Genomic DNA, 18,623 nt, shown 5'->3' with positions numbered 1-18,623 from the left:
TTTTATTATGTGAAAACAAAAAATTGGGACGATCCACGTTTCCACTCAGAGCCTTCATAGGTTCTTTCAGGGTTTTTTTCCTCTTTATTATAATTAATAAATTAAATGTTACTTTGCATATTTAGTATATATTAAATTTCTAATATAAATACAATATTTGTGATAGTGTTGTCATGACAAACCTTACAAAATTAGAATTTACAGCCTTTGACATTAATGGCAATAATTATTTGTCATGGGGGTGGATTCACCTGGATGCTATGAACTTGGAAAAAATAATTAAAGAAGAAAATACAACATCCAGTCAAGATAAAGCAAAAACTATGATTTTTCTTTGTCATCATCTCCACGAGGGATTAAAAATGGAGTATCTTACAATAAAAGATCCTCGTATCTTGTGAAAAAAATTGAAAGGCATGATCATAAAAAACTAGCTATTCTTCGCTCGTTATGAGTGGATGCATTTAAGGCTATGAGATTTTAAATCAGTAAGTTATTACAATTCTGCATTATTTAAAACTAGTTCAAAATTGTTGTTATGCGGAAAGAAAATTACTGATGTTGATATGTTAGAGAAGACATTTTCTACATTTCATGTCTTTAATATACTCCTACAGCAGCAATATCGAGAGAAAGGTTTTAAACAATATTCGAAACTAATTTTATATCTTCTCGTAGCTAAACAAATTAACGAGTTATTGATGAAGAACCACAAATCTCGACCAACTGAAACAACACTATTCCCTGAAGTGAATATTAATAATCATGGTCGAGATCATGGTCGTGGTCAAGGTTATGACTGTGGAAGAGGAAGAAATAATTATTATTTTCATGGTGGTCATTTTAATCATTCAAATTTCAAAAGAACCACACAAAATAATGATCATAAAGAAAAATCTCCACAAGATAAGAGTTCAAAGAGTATTGAAAATAAATGTTTCCGATGCGGAATGATTGGATATTGGTCACATACCTATCGTACGTAAAGACACTTAGTTAACCTCTATCAAGCCTCTCTGAAGGAAAAAGAAAAAAATGTAGAAGTAAATTTTGCATACCAGGATAATGACATATTTGATCCATCCCATTTGACAAATTTGGATGTGGCAGACTTCTTTGAATCTCCTGAAGAGAAGATTGACACAGTTGATGGAAGTTCAAGTGTTTCTTTTGACTTTGAGAATATCTAGACTTAATGTTGTTGTTTTCTTTTATCTATCTTCATGTTTTTCTTGCTGTAACTATTTTCTTTTAATGACGAAACATGGATCATTTTCATATATTAGGTTATTAAAAAGTGAGCAAAGAAGATTATGTCTAGTAGACAGTGGAAATACACACACAATACTTACAAATAAAAAATATTTTTCCAAATTGACCATGCTGAAAGCAAAAGTAAATACAATATCAGGTCATGTAAACTTGATCGAAGGTTTTGCAAAAGAAAATATTATTTTTCTTAGAGGAACAAAACTTACAATTGACAATGCATTGTTCTTTAGTCAATCAAAGAGAAATCTTCTAAGATTAAAGATATACGTTGCAATGGTTATCATATCGAGACTGATAGTAACAATTGTTGGATTGATACCAGCAAACAACGGAAGAGTTTAGGATCTATAAGCCTTCTGATTGATTAATTTTGGCAGAAAAGAAACATGCTAAAATAGAGTTTAATGGGTTTCAAGAACATACTTTGGCCGGACCATTGAAATCTCTATTTTCAGCTGCTAAATTCTCCAAATCCTTGTGTAGACCACCAAAAAATCTTTCCTACTATTATCTTGGTACTCTAGATTGAGTTGTAGGGCTCAAAATAAGCTGAAATTAAAGGGAATATAAAGAAAGCTCACTGAATGAACCCATTGAATAACACCTTCTTCATCCAAAATTTTCAGCAAAAATTCAATCGGTTCATCCCCTTCAACTTTACTCCAAACTCTTCAATATATTGCAGACTATCATGCAAAGAGATGTGTTGCATGAGATGCAGCTCATGCTTGGAGTTTAATGAAGGAAGAGGTGATGGGTTCCTAGTGAGCAACTATTGAAGATGAACACGGAAAAACACTTTTTTCCTTTTTGTGTAATTTTTCTATTTCCAAAATCTAAAATTGATTTTAAAGTCATATTTTATTTCTAAAATCAAAATTTATTAATTTTACAAATTAATTTCATAAATTAATTTTCTAATAAAATTAATAAATAATTATTAAAATAATTTAAATAATTCTAATTAATTTAATATCCAATATTAAATTAATTTTTACACAAATTCATCTTCATATATTTAAATTATATTTAAATATATTTTCTCCAATTCTGTTTGATTATAATTTGAATGTTTCAATTTAACTTATCACGCTACTCTAGAGCTAATTCATTTTCGAGCTAGTAGTGGGACCTCATGGACCTATAGATCATGACCTCCAACGATCCGAGATTAAACAGCTAAACTCATTAGACCAATCTAACCCCCATTCGTTAACTAATGGGTCACTCCACTGAAGCCCATAGTTGAACTTCTCTCACTGTAGATATATTATGTCCACTCGATATAACCATGATTAGTAAGTTAACCCTTCACAGGTTGTTCGTAATAACGGCTGGGTCAAATCTCTGTTTTACCCTCGGAATTACCTCTTGTTCCTTAAATTCCCACTAATTCCCTAATGAACAATTGTTTTGTGATCCAATCACAAAACTGAGTCCCTCTCATGCCAAATGAGAGGGCGGAATCCCTTATTCAAGCCCCAGAATCAGCACTTAAGGGAATAGCCTTTATCCCTAAAGCGGGTAAAAGTGAATTCCCTCTTGTAGCCTATATCCCCAACTATCTATCCGGTCTTACCTTTGAAATGGGAGTCTTATTGAGCCGGCGCTGTTAAGCCAACCCTCACCTATGCATCGCTTTGAAATAGTCAGTCTTAAATAGTAAACAACGTTATAAAGTAAGAGTGACTCATTTCGTGATCCGATCTTGTATAAACGCTTTTGCACAAGGACACCCCCACTTCTCATGTCCAACATGAACAAATTAGGATCACTTCATTTGTAGCACTTTACAACTCCTTGTAACAACTACAGGGAAAGCCACATCTAATAGTGTTATCAGAATAAGGTATCCAACCTTATTCATATACTATAGATCATTTTAACTATTTACTTGAACCTGATCCACCTTTATGTCTCCACATAAAATTCAAGTACACATCCAATAGTCAAGGGACTTTTAGGTTTATTGGATTTCTATTCAAGCAATAGATTATGCAATAACACCTTTATTGAATTTTCATAATAAGTTCCATTGTTTACATACAACGAGTTTTAGGACATAAAACCCAACAAACTCCCACTTGGACTAAAACTCCAGTGGTAACTTATATATTCGATATATAAGACTGAGTTTTTGAGTTTTATAGAGAAATACAATAAACTAGGGCATCTCATACCCATCTTTTACATTTGGTATCTCTGTACCCGATATTTCTCCCACTTGCCCTAGGTTATCTGGTATTCCTAGTCTTACTAGGTAATTCTCAAACACTTTAACCGAGAGAATTATTGTAAACATGTTATTATACAATAGGCTTTTGATAAAACTATATGAGGATGGTATCTTAATCTCAATAATGGCTAGGAAGCACACTTTCCTCCCACTAAATTGAGGTACTCTCAACTCTTTGAGTAAGATACATCTGATTTGTCTCAACAATTCTTTGTTAACAGTCGAATTTAGAAATATTTTAAACTTTCTATAATTTGATCTAGTCATTTAAATATCTGAATATTTACAAATGGATTTTAACAATTTGATTCTTAACAGAGGTTGCTAGAAGAAACATAATTTTTGAAAAAGAATATATACAATTTGTTCTTTACAAGATTTAACAGTTAAAAACAAGTAGCAACTACTCCCACTGGATGAGCTGAGCAAATGGTCCTAGGGTCAAGTTAGCCTGGTTACCTTTCTTTGCTCTCTTCTTGACAAGATACTAAGGGCAGTGTCTCCTCCAGTGCCCTTCTTCGTTGCAGTGGAAACATTTCCCTTTATCTGCAGCGTTATCTTTGCCTTTCTTTCCAATAGGCTTCTTTTTCCCTTTCCCTTTGTTTTTCTCCATAGGAATACTCTTATTCTTAGAAGAAGAGGCAACTTTAGGGTTGAAGGACATTCCTCTCTTCTCGACAGTAGTAACATTTACTTCTGACTTCAGACGCTTTGTTCTCAACATTGTCTGGTAAGCCTGTAGGTCATTTAGTAGAGTGGTCAAGCTATATTCAATTTTATTCTTTAATGCATTCAGAATTGTAGAAAACTCTTCGGAAGAGATTCTAGAATAAAACCAACTAGACTTCTCTTATCCATGACAACACCATTTACTTCTGCGACATTAAAGTGGACCATCATGTCCAAGACATGTTCACGAACATTGGTCCCTATTTTGATGCGACTGTTGTAAACGTACTTAATGGCATCCCTTGCAGAGATTTCATAATCTCTTTGGCAGTACTCATATCCTCATGCTTCTTTTGTTAACACATCAGATAAGCTGACAAGGATATAAGCACGGGCTATATTATTAGCCCTGACCCATTTGTCATATACATCCCGAACATTTCAGTTTGTGTTAGAGCTAAGAATGGGAGGACAATCCTCAGTTAAGAAAAACTGTAAATCATCTATCACAAGTATCATGTTTAAATTTGATTTCCAATTCTTGTAATTATCCTCAATGAAGTTTATCCGATGCCAACAGTTGTACTATTGAACTCATCATTCTGAAATTATAAATCCAATCAAGTTTTAGCAATTGAATAATGTACCCAGAATTATTCTTTTGCAACGATACTACATCAAGACATTCTTGACTAAATATTACCTCCAGAATAACTCATATTTCGATAGTCATTTAGGTACCACTTTTGGTCAAACATTATTAACACTTAATAATTTTGTAAGTGTAAACCTGCCATTTTTGGATCTTATAGAACGGTATGAGTATCGCTCCGAAATAGAAGATAATACCCAAGACAAAACTATAAAACCCTATTCATTTTATTGAAGCCTGGGTGGTTTCGAATCCTATGTTATAACCCTCTGTAGGGATAGCCGTCGTTAAACGACTAGCAAAGAGCCGCTTAAAGCTAACTAGCAGGCACAACATAGGAATCTCATGGTTCAGACTAATGGAGAAGACCACAAGATATGTTGACATTTTCTTCACCCACTTACTATGAACTACTTCCTCTGTTCACCTTGATATTGACGCATACATCTGCTCTCTGTAGGGAGGTCACTTCCAGGGTGACACAAAGCGTCGTATGAATCTCACGGTGTGAACTATGTGGAGGCGTGGCAGTTGAATTCGTACACTAGATTTTTGTTCGAACAATTTCCCTTTATTCACCAAAGTCTAAATTTAAGCTAAAAAATACTCTCCGTAGGGAGGTCACTTCCAAGGTGACACAAAGTACCACTTAAATCCAGATTGTGAACTCTTAGGGACGCAAGAGCTAAGAATAACATACCGCGTAGGTTACTAATCTCCCAATGAAGTTTTCTAATAACTCTATCATATAGAAGTTATTCACTACCATTGAAGTGTTCTAATGTTTGTGTAAAAATATACTTAGGTTCTTTTCCGGCTAATAAAAATAACCCTAAGTCTATGTGGTTTATCCAAGTATAACTTTTATAATTGGACTTAAACCTACGATGTCTATGTAATAAACCCTTTTATTACCTCACATCGCTCACGAATACTAATAAAACTAGTTACCAACACTCAATTATTCGGCCATAATCCCCAGGTAGGAGGTGTTTCGTAGACCGTTAACTTAAATACCCTTAACCTATGACAGGATTATATACCATTTGAGTTTGTAACCCTAGTTTTACAAGTTTAACGACCTATTTTAACTAATTAAAACAAATGGTTAACCTACGTGAGCATGCAGCTGTTCTTCGTTATGGATTTTAAATGTCTAACCCTATCATAACAGCTTATAAAAATTTAGACATGCAAAACATCCACAACATACAGGCATTCAATATCTAATATAACAATTATATTAAATACAAGAAACCTTAACATGCATATTATATATTATAACAAATGATAACATACTTTCAATGCATGCTGCATGCTTCCTATGGTGGGATTTTAAATCTAAATGGCATACTATATACACATACAAGATTTATTTAATTATAACATACATCCCATGCATAAATAATTAAACACGGACTGATATGGTTTTAGTTTTGGCAAAAACAAGCAAACAAAAGCCTAACTATTACAAAAATAGCTTCAACACCGCTCGAACCACTCTAAAACTGCTTGAATCGAACCAGCAGAGACTGAATCGAACCAACCACAAATCGTTTGAAGCTGAACCGGACCAGACCTCAAGAGAATCTGTCAAACCGGGTACTCTTGCTCTCGCCCAAAATCTCGCTAAGACCGATCGTTTAGCAATGACAACCATCGTCGTGCGTTTTGGCCTGGTGGTTTAGTGTTTGCTTGATCGTTTAGCAACTAACGCTCATCGCTTAATAAAGCTACACGATTGTGTAGTATTTGCCTTCTATAGTATAGTGCCATCGTCTAATGTCGGAGGCCGCTACATGATCACTTAGTGTCAAACACTATCGCGCAGCTTCATCGTTTAGCACAGACAATTTACTACACGATCGTTTAGCTCCCATCGTTTAGGGCGCGTCTTGATAGTTTAGCGCATGCCCGGGGGTAAGCGATCGCCTAGTGCTATCGTATAGCTCTCAACGCATCGTCCAGCTGCTGCTCAAAGTTAAACGATCGCTTAATGCTATCACTTAGCATTTCAATGCATCGCTTAGATACCGCATGGAGGTAAACGATCACTTAGTGCTATTGCATAGCAACTTAATGCATCACTTAGCTCTCGATCAAAGGTAAACGATTGTGATAAGCGATCACTCAGCGCCATTGTATAGCTCTTCACCGTATCATTTAACTCCCACCCGAAGCTACACGATTGTGTAGTGCCATCGTATAGCAATACAATGCATCACTTAGCTCCAGAGGTAGACGATTGCCTAGCGCACAACACCTAAATGATCAACGCCCGAAGCTACACGATTGTTTATTTTTTCCTTCACATCGTCTACCGCATGAAGCTAAACAAGCATAACGCAATAACCTAAAACAGTCCCTGTGTTCGACCTCGGATCACACCGAGAAACATGCGGTGAAATTATACTTGGTTTTAACGCAAGAAAACTTGTGACAACGCACAACATACTACAAGAACATTTATTAATAATGCATCTCTAGAAGTAGTATCACATATCGTCATCGCATAAAATCTATGTCACAACAAGTTTATGACGCATAAGATTACATTTTGCTTTTACAAGTTTATGGCACGGACATGCATTGCATTATACAAATTTTGCAATGGCGTTGTTGCTGGGGATTGTTTAATGGTTTATTGTTTGAGCATGTTTGTGGTATTTTGCAGGATAGATCTCTTTGTACTGGTTGTTCAACGCGAAGACCAGTCTGACGACTTATGAGTGCTGGAGTGATCCAGAAATTCTAAGTGGACCTAGAGATCAAGTGTATTATTTGCGCAAGAGTTCATCAGGGCCAAATTAAGTGGTGAAGAAGCATGTCTAATAATAACGAGGCTCCCGCAAGGAATCAAAGGGAAAATGGGCCAGCGCAAGGCTCCATATTTCTTGTTGCTGATCATGACGTCCCAATGAGAGACTATGCGTTGCCAGATTTCTATAACTTCTCACCAGGAATCTCAAAACCAACGGTTGAGAGGAATGTAAGATTTGAAATCAGACCAATTATGCTGCAGATGATTCAGAATATGGGTCAATTTGGAGGATTACAAGGAGAAGACCCACATGCGCATTTGATAAATTTTATAGATATGTGCAGCGCATTCTCCATGCCTGGTGTGACTCAAGAAAGACTTAGGTTATATCTTTTCCCATACACACTGTGGGATGAAGCAAAGAGGTGGGCTCAGTCATTAGAGTCGAATGAGATTAAAGCATGGGAACAGTTGGTTAATAGGTTTATGAACAGATTCTTCCCTCCAGCCATCAATGCAAGAAGACGGAGGGATGTACTGAATTTTGAGCAAAAGGGTTATGAAACCTTGAGAATCACATGGGTGCGATTCCGGCAGTTAGTGAAGAGTTGTTCGCATATTGGGGTTCCCGATAGTATTCTAATGGAAACCTTCTACAACGGTTTAGACCAATCAACGCAAATAGTTGTCGATGCTCTGCAAAAGAAGGATTAAAGAACATATCATATATGGAGGCAAAGAATATTTTGGATCACATCTCGCAACATTCTGATGAGTGGATTGATACCGGGCTTAAGGTAAGAGGCCTAGAGCAAGAAAGAGTAGAAAATGTCGATGTGCCAACGAATACAATGAGCGCACTGGTCGATCAAATGACCACAGTGTCCTCACTCCTCCAGACGGTGGCTAACCAACAGAGAACTCTCTCTCAAGGATCAGCGCAAGTTAATGCAGTGAGTCACATGGTTGCAATGAATTGCGTCCAATGTAGAGAGGGACATCCAGTAGAAGTCTGCCCATGGAATCAACAACCCGTATATTCTATCTACAATGAATCGGTTGGCAACATCTACAACCCTGGTTGATGGGATCACCCAACTTCAAGTTGGGACGGAATCACAACCAGGGGAGCCATAGTTTCTATCAGAACAATTATCAAGGGGATAGAGGCAACCCTCTGGTCTTCATTACTCTGGACTGTAACTTAGGTAATTCTCCAGGTATAACACCCTATGACCAACCATTCTTATATGATACCTCTTTCAGCACCTCATCTCTGGAGACATCGTTAAAACATTGCATTGAAAAGAGCGAGGCAATGAGACAATCGCAAGCTAACTCCCTTAAAGAATTAAAAGAGCAGATCGATCAGCTTACGAAGGAATTAAAGAAGAAAGTGCCTGGTAAGCGGCACAGCAACCCAGGAGCATCAGGGCAGCGAGGTAAAGAATAGTGTCATGCAATAATATTGAGAAGTGGCAAAACAACAACCCCTGTGCGATCAGTACCAGATGCGACAACAACACCAGTAGATTTGACTGCTGAAGATGACCAGTCACCCAATAGTGGAAAAAATACCAGTTCAGAAGCAAGTGCACCTACAAAAGATGAAGCTTCTCAAGGCTTGAATTCTTAATCAATACAACCTCCAGAGAATGAAACACAGCAAGAACAAGACCTCATCAAACAGCCAACACAACAAGAAGTAAGGCAGGAACCTCTACCTTTCCTGTCCAAGCTGAAGAAGAAAGACGATATAAGCAATTTCAAAGGTTCTTGGATGTTCTTCGACAGCTACACATTGACATTCCCTTAATAGAAGCACTATTGTAGATGCCGAGTTATGTAAAAATTCTCAAGGATATTCTTGCCAATAAAAGAAAGATCGGAGAAAATGAAACAGTTGCACTAACATATGAATGCAGCGCACTGTTCTAAAACAATATCCCCACTAAAATGAAGAACCCTGGGAGTTTTACATTGCCCTGTACGATAGGAGGGAAGATGGTCGGGAACGCGCTGTGCGATTTATGGGCAAGCATAAATCTAATGCCCTTGTCGATTTTTAAGAAGCTGGATATCGGCAACGCAAGACCAATTACGATCACTTTACAGTTGGCCGATAGATCAATAAAGCATCCTAAGGGCAAGATAGAGGATGTACTCGTGCAAGTGGACAAGTTTATCTTTCCAGCAGATTTTGTCATAATGGATTACGAAGCTGACAAAGAAGGCCCTATCATCTTGGGTCGCCCATTTCTCGCAACTGGGCGAGCACTGAACGATGTGCAAAAAAGGGAATTGACCATCAGGGTCGACGATCAGCAAGTAAAGTTCAATGTGTTCAATGCATTAAAGTACCCAGGTGACAGGGAAAATTGCCAATATATTGAGGAATTGCAGGAAGAACATTGGCATGAACCCCTGAAGGAGCTGGAGGAAGAAGATCTTGAAATCGACACAATATTGTAGGAGGACTGCGCCATAATTCATACTGAATCAAATTTTTAACCGCTCAAGTTATCTGAACGGACCTCACAACACATTAAGCCATCTTTGGAAGAGCCACCTGTGCTAGAGTTAAAGTCGTTGCCCGTGCACCTTAAGTATGGTTACTTAGGAAGTAACAACACGTTACCAGTTATCATTTTCGCATCGCTGAGTAAGGAGAAAGAAGATGCGCTCATACAGATCCTAAGAAATAATGCAAAGGCCTTAGGATGGACCTTGGCGGACATTCGAGGAATCAGTCCCTCGTATTGTATACACAAGATTCGTCTAGAAGAAGGAAAGATAGGATCAGTAGAAAGGCAACGTCGCTTGAATCCAGCTATGAGGGAGGTCGTAAAGAAGAAAATAGTGAAGTTGTTGGACGCAGGAGTCATCTACCCAATATCTGATAGCAGCTGGGTGAGCCCAATGCAGTGTGTTCCAAAGAAAGGGGGGATGACAGTTGTCACTAATGACAAGGACGAATTAATTCCCACAAGAACGACTACGGGGTGGAGAATTTGCATGGATTATCGCAAGTTAAACTTGGCCATTAAAAAGGACCACTTTCCACTCCCGTTCATTGATCAAATGCTAGACAGACTTGCGGGGAATGAATTTTCTATTTTCTTGACGGCTATTCAGGGTACAATCAAATAGCAATTGCACCAGAAGATCAGGATAAGACAACATTTACGTGCCCATTTGGTACATTTGCATTTCAATGCATGCCATTTGGACTCTGCAATGCGCCAGGCACTTTCAAACGATGCATGATGGCAATATTCTCAGATTACTTGGAGGAGTCAGTCAAGGTATTCATGGATGATTTTTCAGTCTTCAGCAATAATTACGACTCCTGTCTATCTAACCTTGAAAAGTTCTTGAAGAGATGCGTGGCAACAAAGCTTGTTTAGAACTGGGAAAAATGCCACTTTATGGTGGAAGAAGGAATAGTTATGGGACAAAATCTCTAAAGCAGGATTAGAAGTTGATCAGGCAAAAATTGACGCAATTTTCAAGTTACCTCCACCGGTGAACGTGAAAACACTTAGGAGCTTTCTGTTATTCGAAACTTCTCCCAGATCGCAAGGCCCCTAAGTGCGCTCCTTGATGCTGACCGAGAATATAATTTTGATGATGCGTGTACTAAAGCATTCAACACATTGAAAGATGCATTCATCACCGCACCCATTCTGTGGCGCCAGACTGAACGCAACCATTTGCATTGATGTGTGACGCGAGCGGATACACTGTGGGTGTAGTATTAAGTCAGCACAAGGACAAGGTATTGCATCTTATTTATTATGCGAGTAAAACATTGAATGATGTGCAAGAGAACTATACAACCACAAAGAAGGAAATGTTCGCAGTGGTATTTGCACTGGAAAAAATTCGACAATACTTAATCGGAACAAACGTTGTGGTATATATGGATCACTCTGCGATCAAGTATTTGATGACAAATAAGGAAGCCCAAGGCTTATACGGTGGGTGTTACTATTGTAAGAGTTTGACCTAGAGATCAAAGACCGAAAAGGCACCGAGAATCAAGTCACGGATCATTTGTCAGGATTGGAGAATTGTGAGGTTCAAAGTAAAGGAAAAGATATTGAAGAGAGATTCCCCGATGAGCTGCTGATGTTAGTAGGCATTAATGTTCCCTGGTATGCGGACATCGTGAATTTCATTGTTTGGGTCAAATACCAGATGACTATACTTATCAGCAGAAGAAGAAGCTAAGATATGATGTCAAATTTTATTTCAGAGACGACCCATTCCTATATTGACTTGGTCTTGATCATATATTACGTCGATGCGTTCCTGAACACAAAGTCAAGCACATTCTGGAGATGTGTCATGAGTCCCCTTACGGAGGACACTTCAGGGGGCAGCGAACAGTCATAAAGGTTCTACAGTGTGGCTATTTCTAGCCAACAATGTTCAAGGATGCCCAAGCCAATGTTGTGCAATGCGACAGATGCCAGAGAACGAGGAATATGTCAAAGAGAAATGAAATGCCATTAACATTGATCTTAGAAGTGGAATTATTTTATATTTGGGGAATTTTCATGGGCCCATTTCCACCATCAGAAGGTCATCACTATATCCTGGTTGCGGTTGATTATGTATCAAAATGGGTTGAGGCTATCGCGTGTGCCAAGAATGATGCGGCCACCATGGCGAAGTTTCTTAAGAAGAATATTTACGCTGGATATGAGACACCACGGGCCTTAATCAGCGATGAGGGATCTCAATTTATCAACCGCATAATTGCCAACCTGTTGACTAAATTTAATGTCAGCCAACGAGTTACCACTGCTTATCACTCACAGACTAATGGGCAGGCAAAGATTTCTAACCGAGAGATCAAAACTATCTTGAATAGGGTAGTTAATACTTCCAGGAAGGATTGGTCACCCAAGCTTGATGAAGCACTATGGGCATACAGAACCGCCTATAAAACACCAATTCACATGTCCCCGTATGCCCTGGTCTTTGGAAAAGCTTGTCATCTGCCACTCGAGTTGAAGTATAAGGCGATGTGGGCATACAAGAAGCTGAAGTTTGATTTTGCAAGTGCGGGGAAAGTTCGGAAGCTACAATTGAATCAGTTGGTCGAATGGGGAAGGGACGCCTATGAAAATGCCAAGATCTATAAGGAGAAAACCAAGAATTGGCATGATGACTGCATAAATGACTGGACATTCACAGAAGGACAACAAGTATTATTATTTAACGCTCGTTTGCGGTTGTTCCTAGGGAAGTTGAAATCTTGCTAGTCTAGGCCGTTCAAAATCAAGACTATCTTTCCTCACGGCGCAGTGGAACTAACAACTTTAGAGGGGAACGACGCATTCAAATTCAATGGTCAACAGATTAAGCCTTACTACGGAGGCGACTTCGAGCGATGCATGGACACCATTGACTTGGGCAAGCAGGATTAAACCGCTTGCAGGGGAAGCGATTGTGGTAATTTTGAGAACTTCTTTCAATCAGCATCCCTATCTATGTTTACATGCTTTCTTTACAGTTTTCTTTTACTGCTTTCTAAATCTCGTTATTTACTGCTTCTTAGGAGTAGCATTTAATGCTTTCTGTAATTCTCTTCAATTTAATTTTTCATGTTTAGATTCCTTTAATTTGTATACATTAGTAGCGATGTTCTTTAATATCTGTGAATGATTGGATGAAACATGAGTCACCGCAAAGTCTTTTCGACTTGTGTTTTTTATGATGTAAAAAGCAAAAAAAACTAGTATGAAATGCGATGATGGGTGTATTGTGAGTCAACAAGAGATACCTTGCATCCATTACACCCAAATACATTGTGTTGGGGGGTGTGTTGCACGTGTATGTGTCCTTTGCCCGTCCTTAGATGCACTATGTTGAGGTATCCTCTAGAAATGTGTTAGTTAAGGGGTGTGTTGCGTAAGTGCATGCATTGTTGCCCGTCCTCAACAAAAATATATTTGCATTATTAGAAGCACGGTGTTAATTTTTAGCTTGCACCTATTTGAATCAAATTCAAAAAGATAACAACGAAATTCTTTGATTCTTTGTATAGGCAACAAATTTTGTATTGCGTTAATTTTTAATTATTTGTATACCTTGTTAATATTCAATAGAATCAGAGTACATACTCACTCCTTTTTGCCTGTGCCATTTTTTTTATCATCCTTTGTCAATATTTGTGATGTTCTGATCTTTTACTTTTGCATTATTCATTATGCTACCATGATGTAATATATGTTTATACTTAGAAACTTTTCCCATACTTTGTAAATTCTTACTCATACTTAGTTAATTCTTAGTTTAGCAGCACTTTACCTTTTATCTTTCAAAGTTCTTCTCAAACCTTCTTTTTGAAATTTTTATTCTAAGTGTTTGTCTAGTCTATCCGAACAACGCAATGAGAACCTTACTTATCTTTAAATTTGGGGGTGAGGAAGGTCTGAGTAGATAAGATCAAGAATATGTGATCGTCAAGAAAATGCGTTCATTTTCAACAAAAAAAAAATATTATGCAAAACTCCAATGTCAGCGCAAGGGAAAGCTTCAAAAATGTCCCAACCTGATAAGAGTTTTGTTATGAAAGGAGCTTACTCGTAGTTGGATGTTCGTATGACACACATAGAAGCAAACCAAAATGAAGGTGGGTTTCTAAGAACAACACAATATGAAAGAAAATAAAAGAGTATAAGAGACAGCTCCTCTGAATACCATGAGTTAAAATTGAAATTGGCACACAACCATGGATGTTCGCATGACACCCATGGGAGCAAACCAAAACAAGAGTGTAACCAGGACCAACAGTCTCTAATAAATAATGCAAAGTTTGGCCACCGCATGTAGATATATCAAATTGTTCTGACAAAGAATAGATAAACATTCTATTTTTAAAAAAACTAGAAAAGCATCTTTGAGCATAATTTTGTTATATAGAAGAATAAAGTAGGGCTTTGTTAAGAATTAGCAAGGATGGAAGGAAACTGCGTTGTTAAGAAATGTGCCTAAGTGTAACATTCGGAGCAGCCAATCAACGGAAAAATATAGGAGAGGAATTTAGGTTTGTTGCCTTAGTAGAAGATATACTTGAGAAGCATATATCTAAATTTGGGGGTGTGATAACTTGTAGAAATACAAGTTATTTATGCTTCCTTATCTAGATATTGCGGTCAAAAGAGAAGGATTATGCATCGATTGTATGAAAATTAGCTCATAAATACAATAATTATAAACTATCGCAATTACACCCATCGACATCATCAAGATGGTAGAAGATGATACTTTTACTCTGTTTTATAGGAAACCAAGTCACCGCTTGCGATCAAGGCTCAACGAGAAACTGAACAATGCATTTCTGTCACATTACGCCCGTCAATCAACAATGAAGAGACGATTAACGCAATGACGGCGCAATGCGACAGTCGATTTAGAGCTTAATTTCAACCGCATGCGGTAATAAAAACAACACCGCATGCGAGCAACCGATCGAAAGATGCAGCTGAGCAACGCAAACGTGGAGAATTGTGACATGTGTACAACTAACCGTTATGCAGATTTGACGGTCTGATTGCATAACAGAAGGAATATTTTCCTCCATCTTCGGAATTTCCATAACAAGAAGTGGGGTCCACAAGTCAAGAGTCAAAGCTTTTCACCTATAAATACCCCCATAGAATTCAGAGAAGATATACTGGATAATGGTATAATTGATACGAGGGCTAATTACTGCTAGATTATTGAGAGAAAAGGCTTAACTGAGTACTTATCGGACAAATCCGAGAAGAGACGAGACAAGGCCGAGAGGTGAGTCTTAGTGCGAATCTACCAGATCCCCGCCGTGAAGCTCTGTGCTTAGATCTCTACTACCAGTTGAGCAAGCCTGAGAGGGAAGCTCATCCATTCATTCACTTCGTCCACGCGGCAAGCAAATCTCCATCCAAATCGACGCTAAGATGTTGGCGCTTATTTGTATTTGTTTCTAACACTATTTCATCAAGTGTATTTCATCTTCTAAAGCTCTTCATTCACAAATCATGTATCAAACGCTAAATAGTTTTATTGAATGTCTCGATCACTTGCACTACCACTTTTCTGTCTATTTCCGTTCCTCCATTAATCGATTTCTCCATGAAGTTTTCTTAATACCTTGGTAATTAATATGGATTAAACGAGTAACTTAATCTGTGCTAAAGAGATAAATGCGTTTAGCTAAGGCATGCTAGACAACATCTTCACCATTGAGAGCAGAAGTGAAGATGTCATTCTGATCTATCGAGAGAAGGTTAGAAGAATGCGTTAACTAAAGCGAGTAGTACTTCCAGAGATGGAAGCAACCTTGTGTTCATTACGTTCATCCCTATTTCACCACAGAGATGTGGGAACGTGGCCGATCACCGAGAGGTGTACACCAAGGGAAAAGCGAAACAGTACTTATATCTTTAACGCAATTAAGGAACTTGCGCTGTTTATATTAGTTATATTTTCTGTTTCTGCTTCATACATAAGACTTGTCACCACATTACACGATCTTTGTATAATCTTCACAGCCAGCCTTGATCTCAATATCTTGTATCATGAATCCTGTATCTTGTATCATCTTAGCTTAGATTTACTTTATCGCAATTTTACTTTAACGCAATTTATGTTATTAACGAATTTTGACCGCTTTACTTTACATTATCGCATGTTTAATTTTCTGTACACAAGAACTTTATTAATTTGAAGAAAAAAAAAAACCATGGTTGCATGTATTACAAGCATAACACAATAACCTAAAACAGTCTCTGTGTTCGACCTCGGATCACACTAAGAAACGTGCGGTGAAATTATACTTGGTTTCAACGCAAGGAAACTTGTGACAACACATAGCATACTACAAGAACATTTGTTAATAATGCATATCTAGAAGTAGTATCACATATCGTCATCGCATAAAATCTATGTCACAACAAGTTTATGACGCATAAGATTACATTTTGCGTTTACAAGTTTATGGCATGGACATGCATTGCATTATACAAATTAGAGATTTCTAACTGAGAGATCAAAATTATCTTGGAGAAGGTAGTTAATACTTCCAGGAAGGATTGGTCACCCAAGCTTGATGAAGCACTGTGGGCATACAGGACCGCCTATAAAACACCAATTGACATGTCCTCGTATGCCCTGGTCTTTGGAAAAGCTTGTCATCAGTCACTCGAGTTGGAGCATAAGACGATGTGAGCATACAAGAAGCTGAAGTTTGATTTAGCAGGTGCGGGGAAAGTTCGAAAGCTACAATTGAATCAATTGGTCGAATGGTGAAAAGATGGCTATAAAAATGCCAAGATCTATAAGGAGAAAAGCAAGAAGTGGCATGATGACCACATAAACCACAAGTTGGAGTTAGGTCCATCGAGAAAGATTTGAGGGCCCAAGTTAAACCACAAGAAGTTTCATGCTGAAACTTTGAGGTAACGGTTGTAATGAAATTCCAAGCATATTTGGAGAAGGAACTTTCATGAAAAGGGTTCTAGTTTTCAAGTTATTTACATTAGAAGTTGAATCTGGAAAATGTGAACGATTGGGACATCCATTACCAAGTATGAGCTTAGTTAAAGAGTAGTGTCAAAAGGGAGGTCAAGTAACAACTAAACTCTTATTCATTTATGTGTAGGAACTACGTCCATTAGAGATGCCTATAAAGCTTAGGAAGAACCAAGCCCAAGGATTTTTTAGTGACTCTAATGCTTACAAATGTTATGAATAATTTAACAAGTCATGCTTTATGAAAAGTCACTTATTGGTAGCCGACCTCAAACATTTACCTAGCTATTTACCTTGTTGATGTTTACATGCTTGGTAGATTAATAACTTATAGAGTACGGATAGTTATGGTTCGGGCACGATGTTCTAAGTAATTATGTCTAATGCTTATGAGGTATGTTGCCCTAGACAAAATCTGAATGGTTAGTGTAGGCTACTAAGGGAAAGTTGGGTCTATAAGACAAGCTAAGTGAGAGGTTTAGGTAAAGGACTCCTAATAAAGTATGTTTAGCTCAATACCTTGAAGTGGTAATCGAGCTTAGAGACGGTTGATGATAGAATCCTAACTACATACACGTAGGGTCAGTATGACTGGGGAGGTGATAGATAGAGGATCCACATCCCAAGAGATGAAGTCAAGTTTTAGTAAAACTTATTAATGAAGCATGCTATGCGTTGAGCTGGCTCCGTGTTAACAAGGACTATGAGGAGGGATGAACTATGTAATTCATGGATAATTTTTTATAAGTCTATAGGTCCCAAGCAAATAAGCCATATGAGGTTGCTCAATATCGTCCTCGAGTATGTGTTGGGTTGATCGCATGCCAAGGTGACATGATAGCCTTATTGCATAAAGGTATCCTATGTGAAGCGTGCATTCTAAGGACTGTAGCTAAGTTTCCATAAATGTTAAGTGTAAGGCTACATTCTGGATGGTTTATAAAGGATGTGATGTTAACCATGGCATGTCTTTAGTTAGTCGGACACTGAAGGCATGGAAGGTGTCCAAGAAGTACCTAAGGTGTTGACGGTACTTAATGACTCCACGTGCACATAGAAGGTTCAAACGAAGAGGCCGAAGTATAGGTCTCTTAGGCCAAAAGTGAGAGGCCGATGTGTGGGTCTCCTAGGCTATGTTTTAGTAACGGAGGTCGAAGTATGGGTCTCTTAGAATGATACAGATGTTGGGGCTTGAACGATGAATGCTCATTCTCAACTAAGGTTCAGGAAGTATCCACAGAACATTATCCTACCTATGCTTCAAGTGTTATGAAGCTGTACGATGAGCTACAGTTAATGGTTTAAGTAATGGTCATGAGTGACACACCTCGACTAGGGTAATAGTAGTAGTTGGGCTGGAAGGTCCCTCCCCTCAACCAGGTTGAGGTTCAGTAAGGTTATGTATAAGAGCAGACCATAGGAGTCGCTCTCTTGCAAAGATATTTAATGCGGAAGATGAGGCCTATGGGTTTCCCAGAGTTGAGGCTTATGACACCTTGTTATGGTTA

At 38.0% G+C, this 18,623-nt stretch overlaps 1 protein-coding gene across 1 annotated transcript; it reads left to right on the top strand.

The window, feature by feature from the left end:
- The first annotated feature begins 9,594 nt into the window (after positions 1–9,594).
- Positions 9,595–10,062, top strand: LOC150038471 (uncharacterized). The gene has a single exon (XM_090313291.1). It carries the CDS (start codon positions 9,595–9,597, stop codon positions 10,060–10,062), a length of 468 nt encoding a protein of 155 aa, XP_090169417.1.
- Positions 10,063–18,623: the final 8,561 nt, after the last annotated feature.

Source organism: Benincasa hispida, chromosome 1 (assembly GCF_027475165.1).
Source record: "Benincasa hispida cultivar pf3 chromosome 1, pf3_genome.v1.1, whole genome shotgun sequence".
Taxonomy (NCBI): domain Eukaryota; kingdom Viridiplantae; phylum Streptophyta; class Magnoliopsida; order Cucurbitales; family Cucurbitaceae; genus Benincasa; species Benincasa hispida.
The sequence above is the reverse complement of the archived record's forward strand: the minus strand, read 5'-3'. Positions and strand labels throughout refer to the sequence as shown.

Bases quoted from the DNA above. Each gene is read 5' to 3' on its own strand.
- LOC150038471 (XM_090313291.1), top strand. From the start codon at position 9,595: ATGGTCGGGAACGCGCTGTGCGATTTATGGGCAAGCATAAATCTAATG.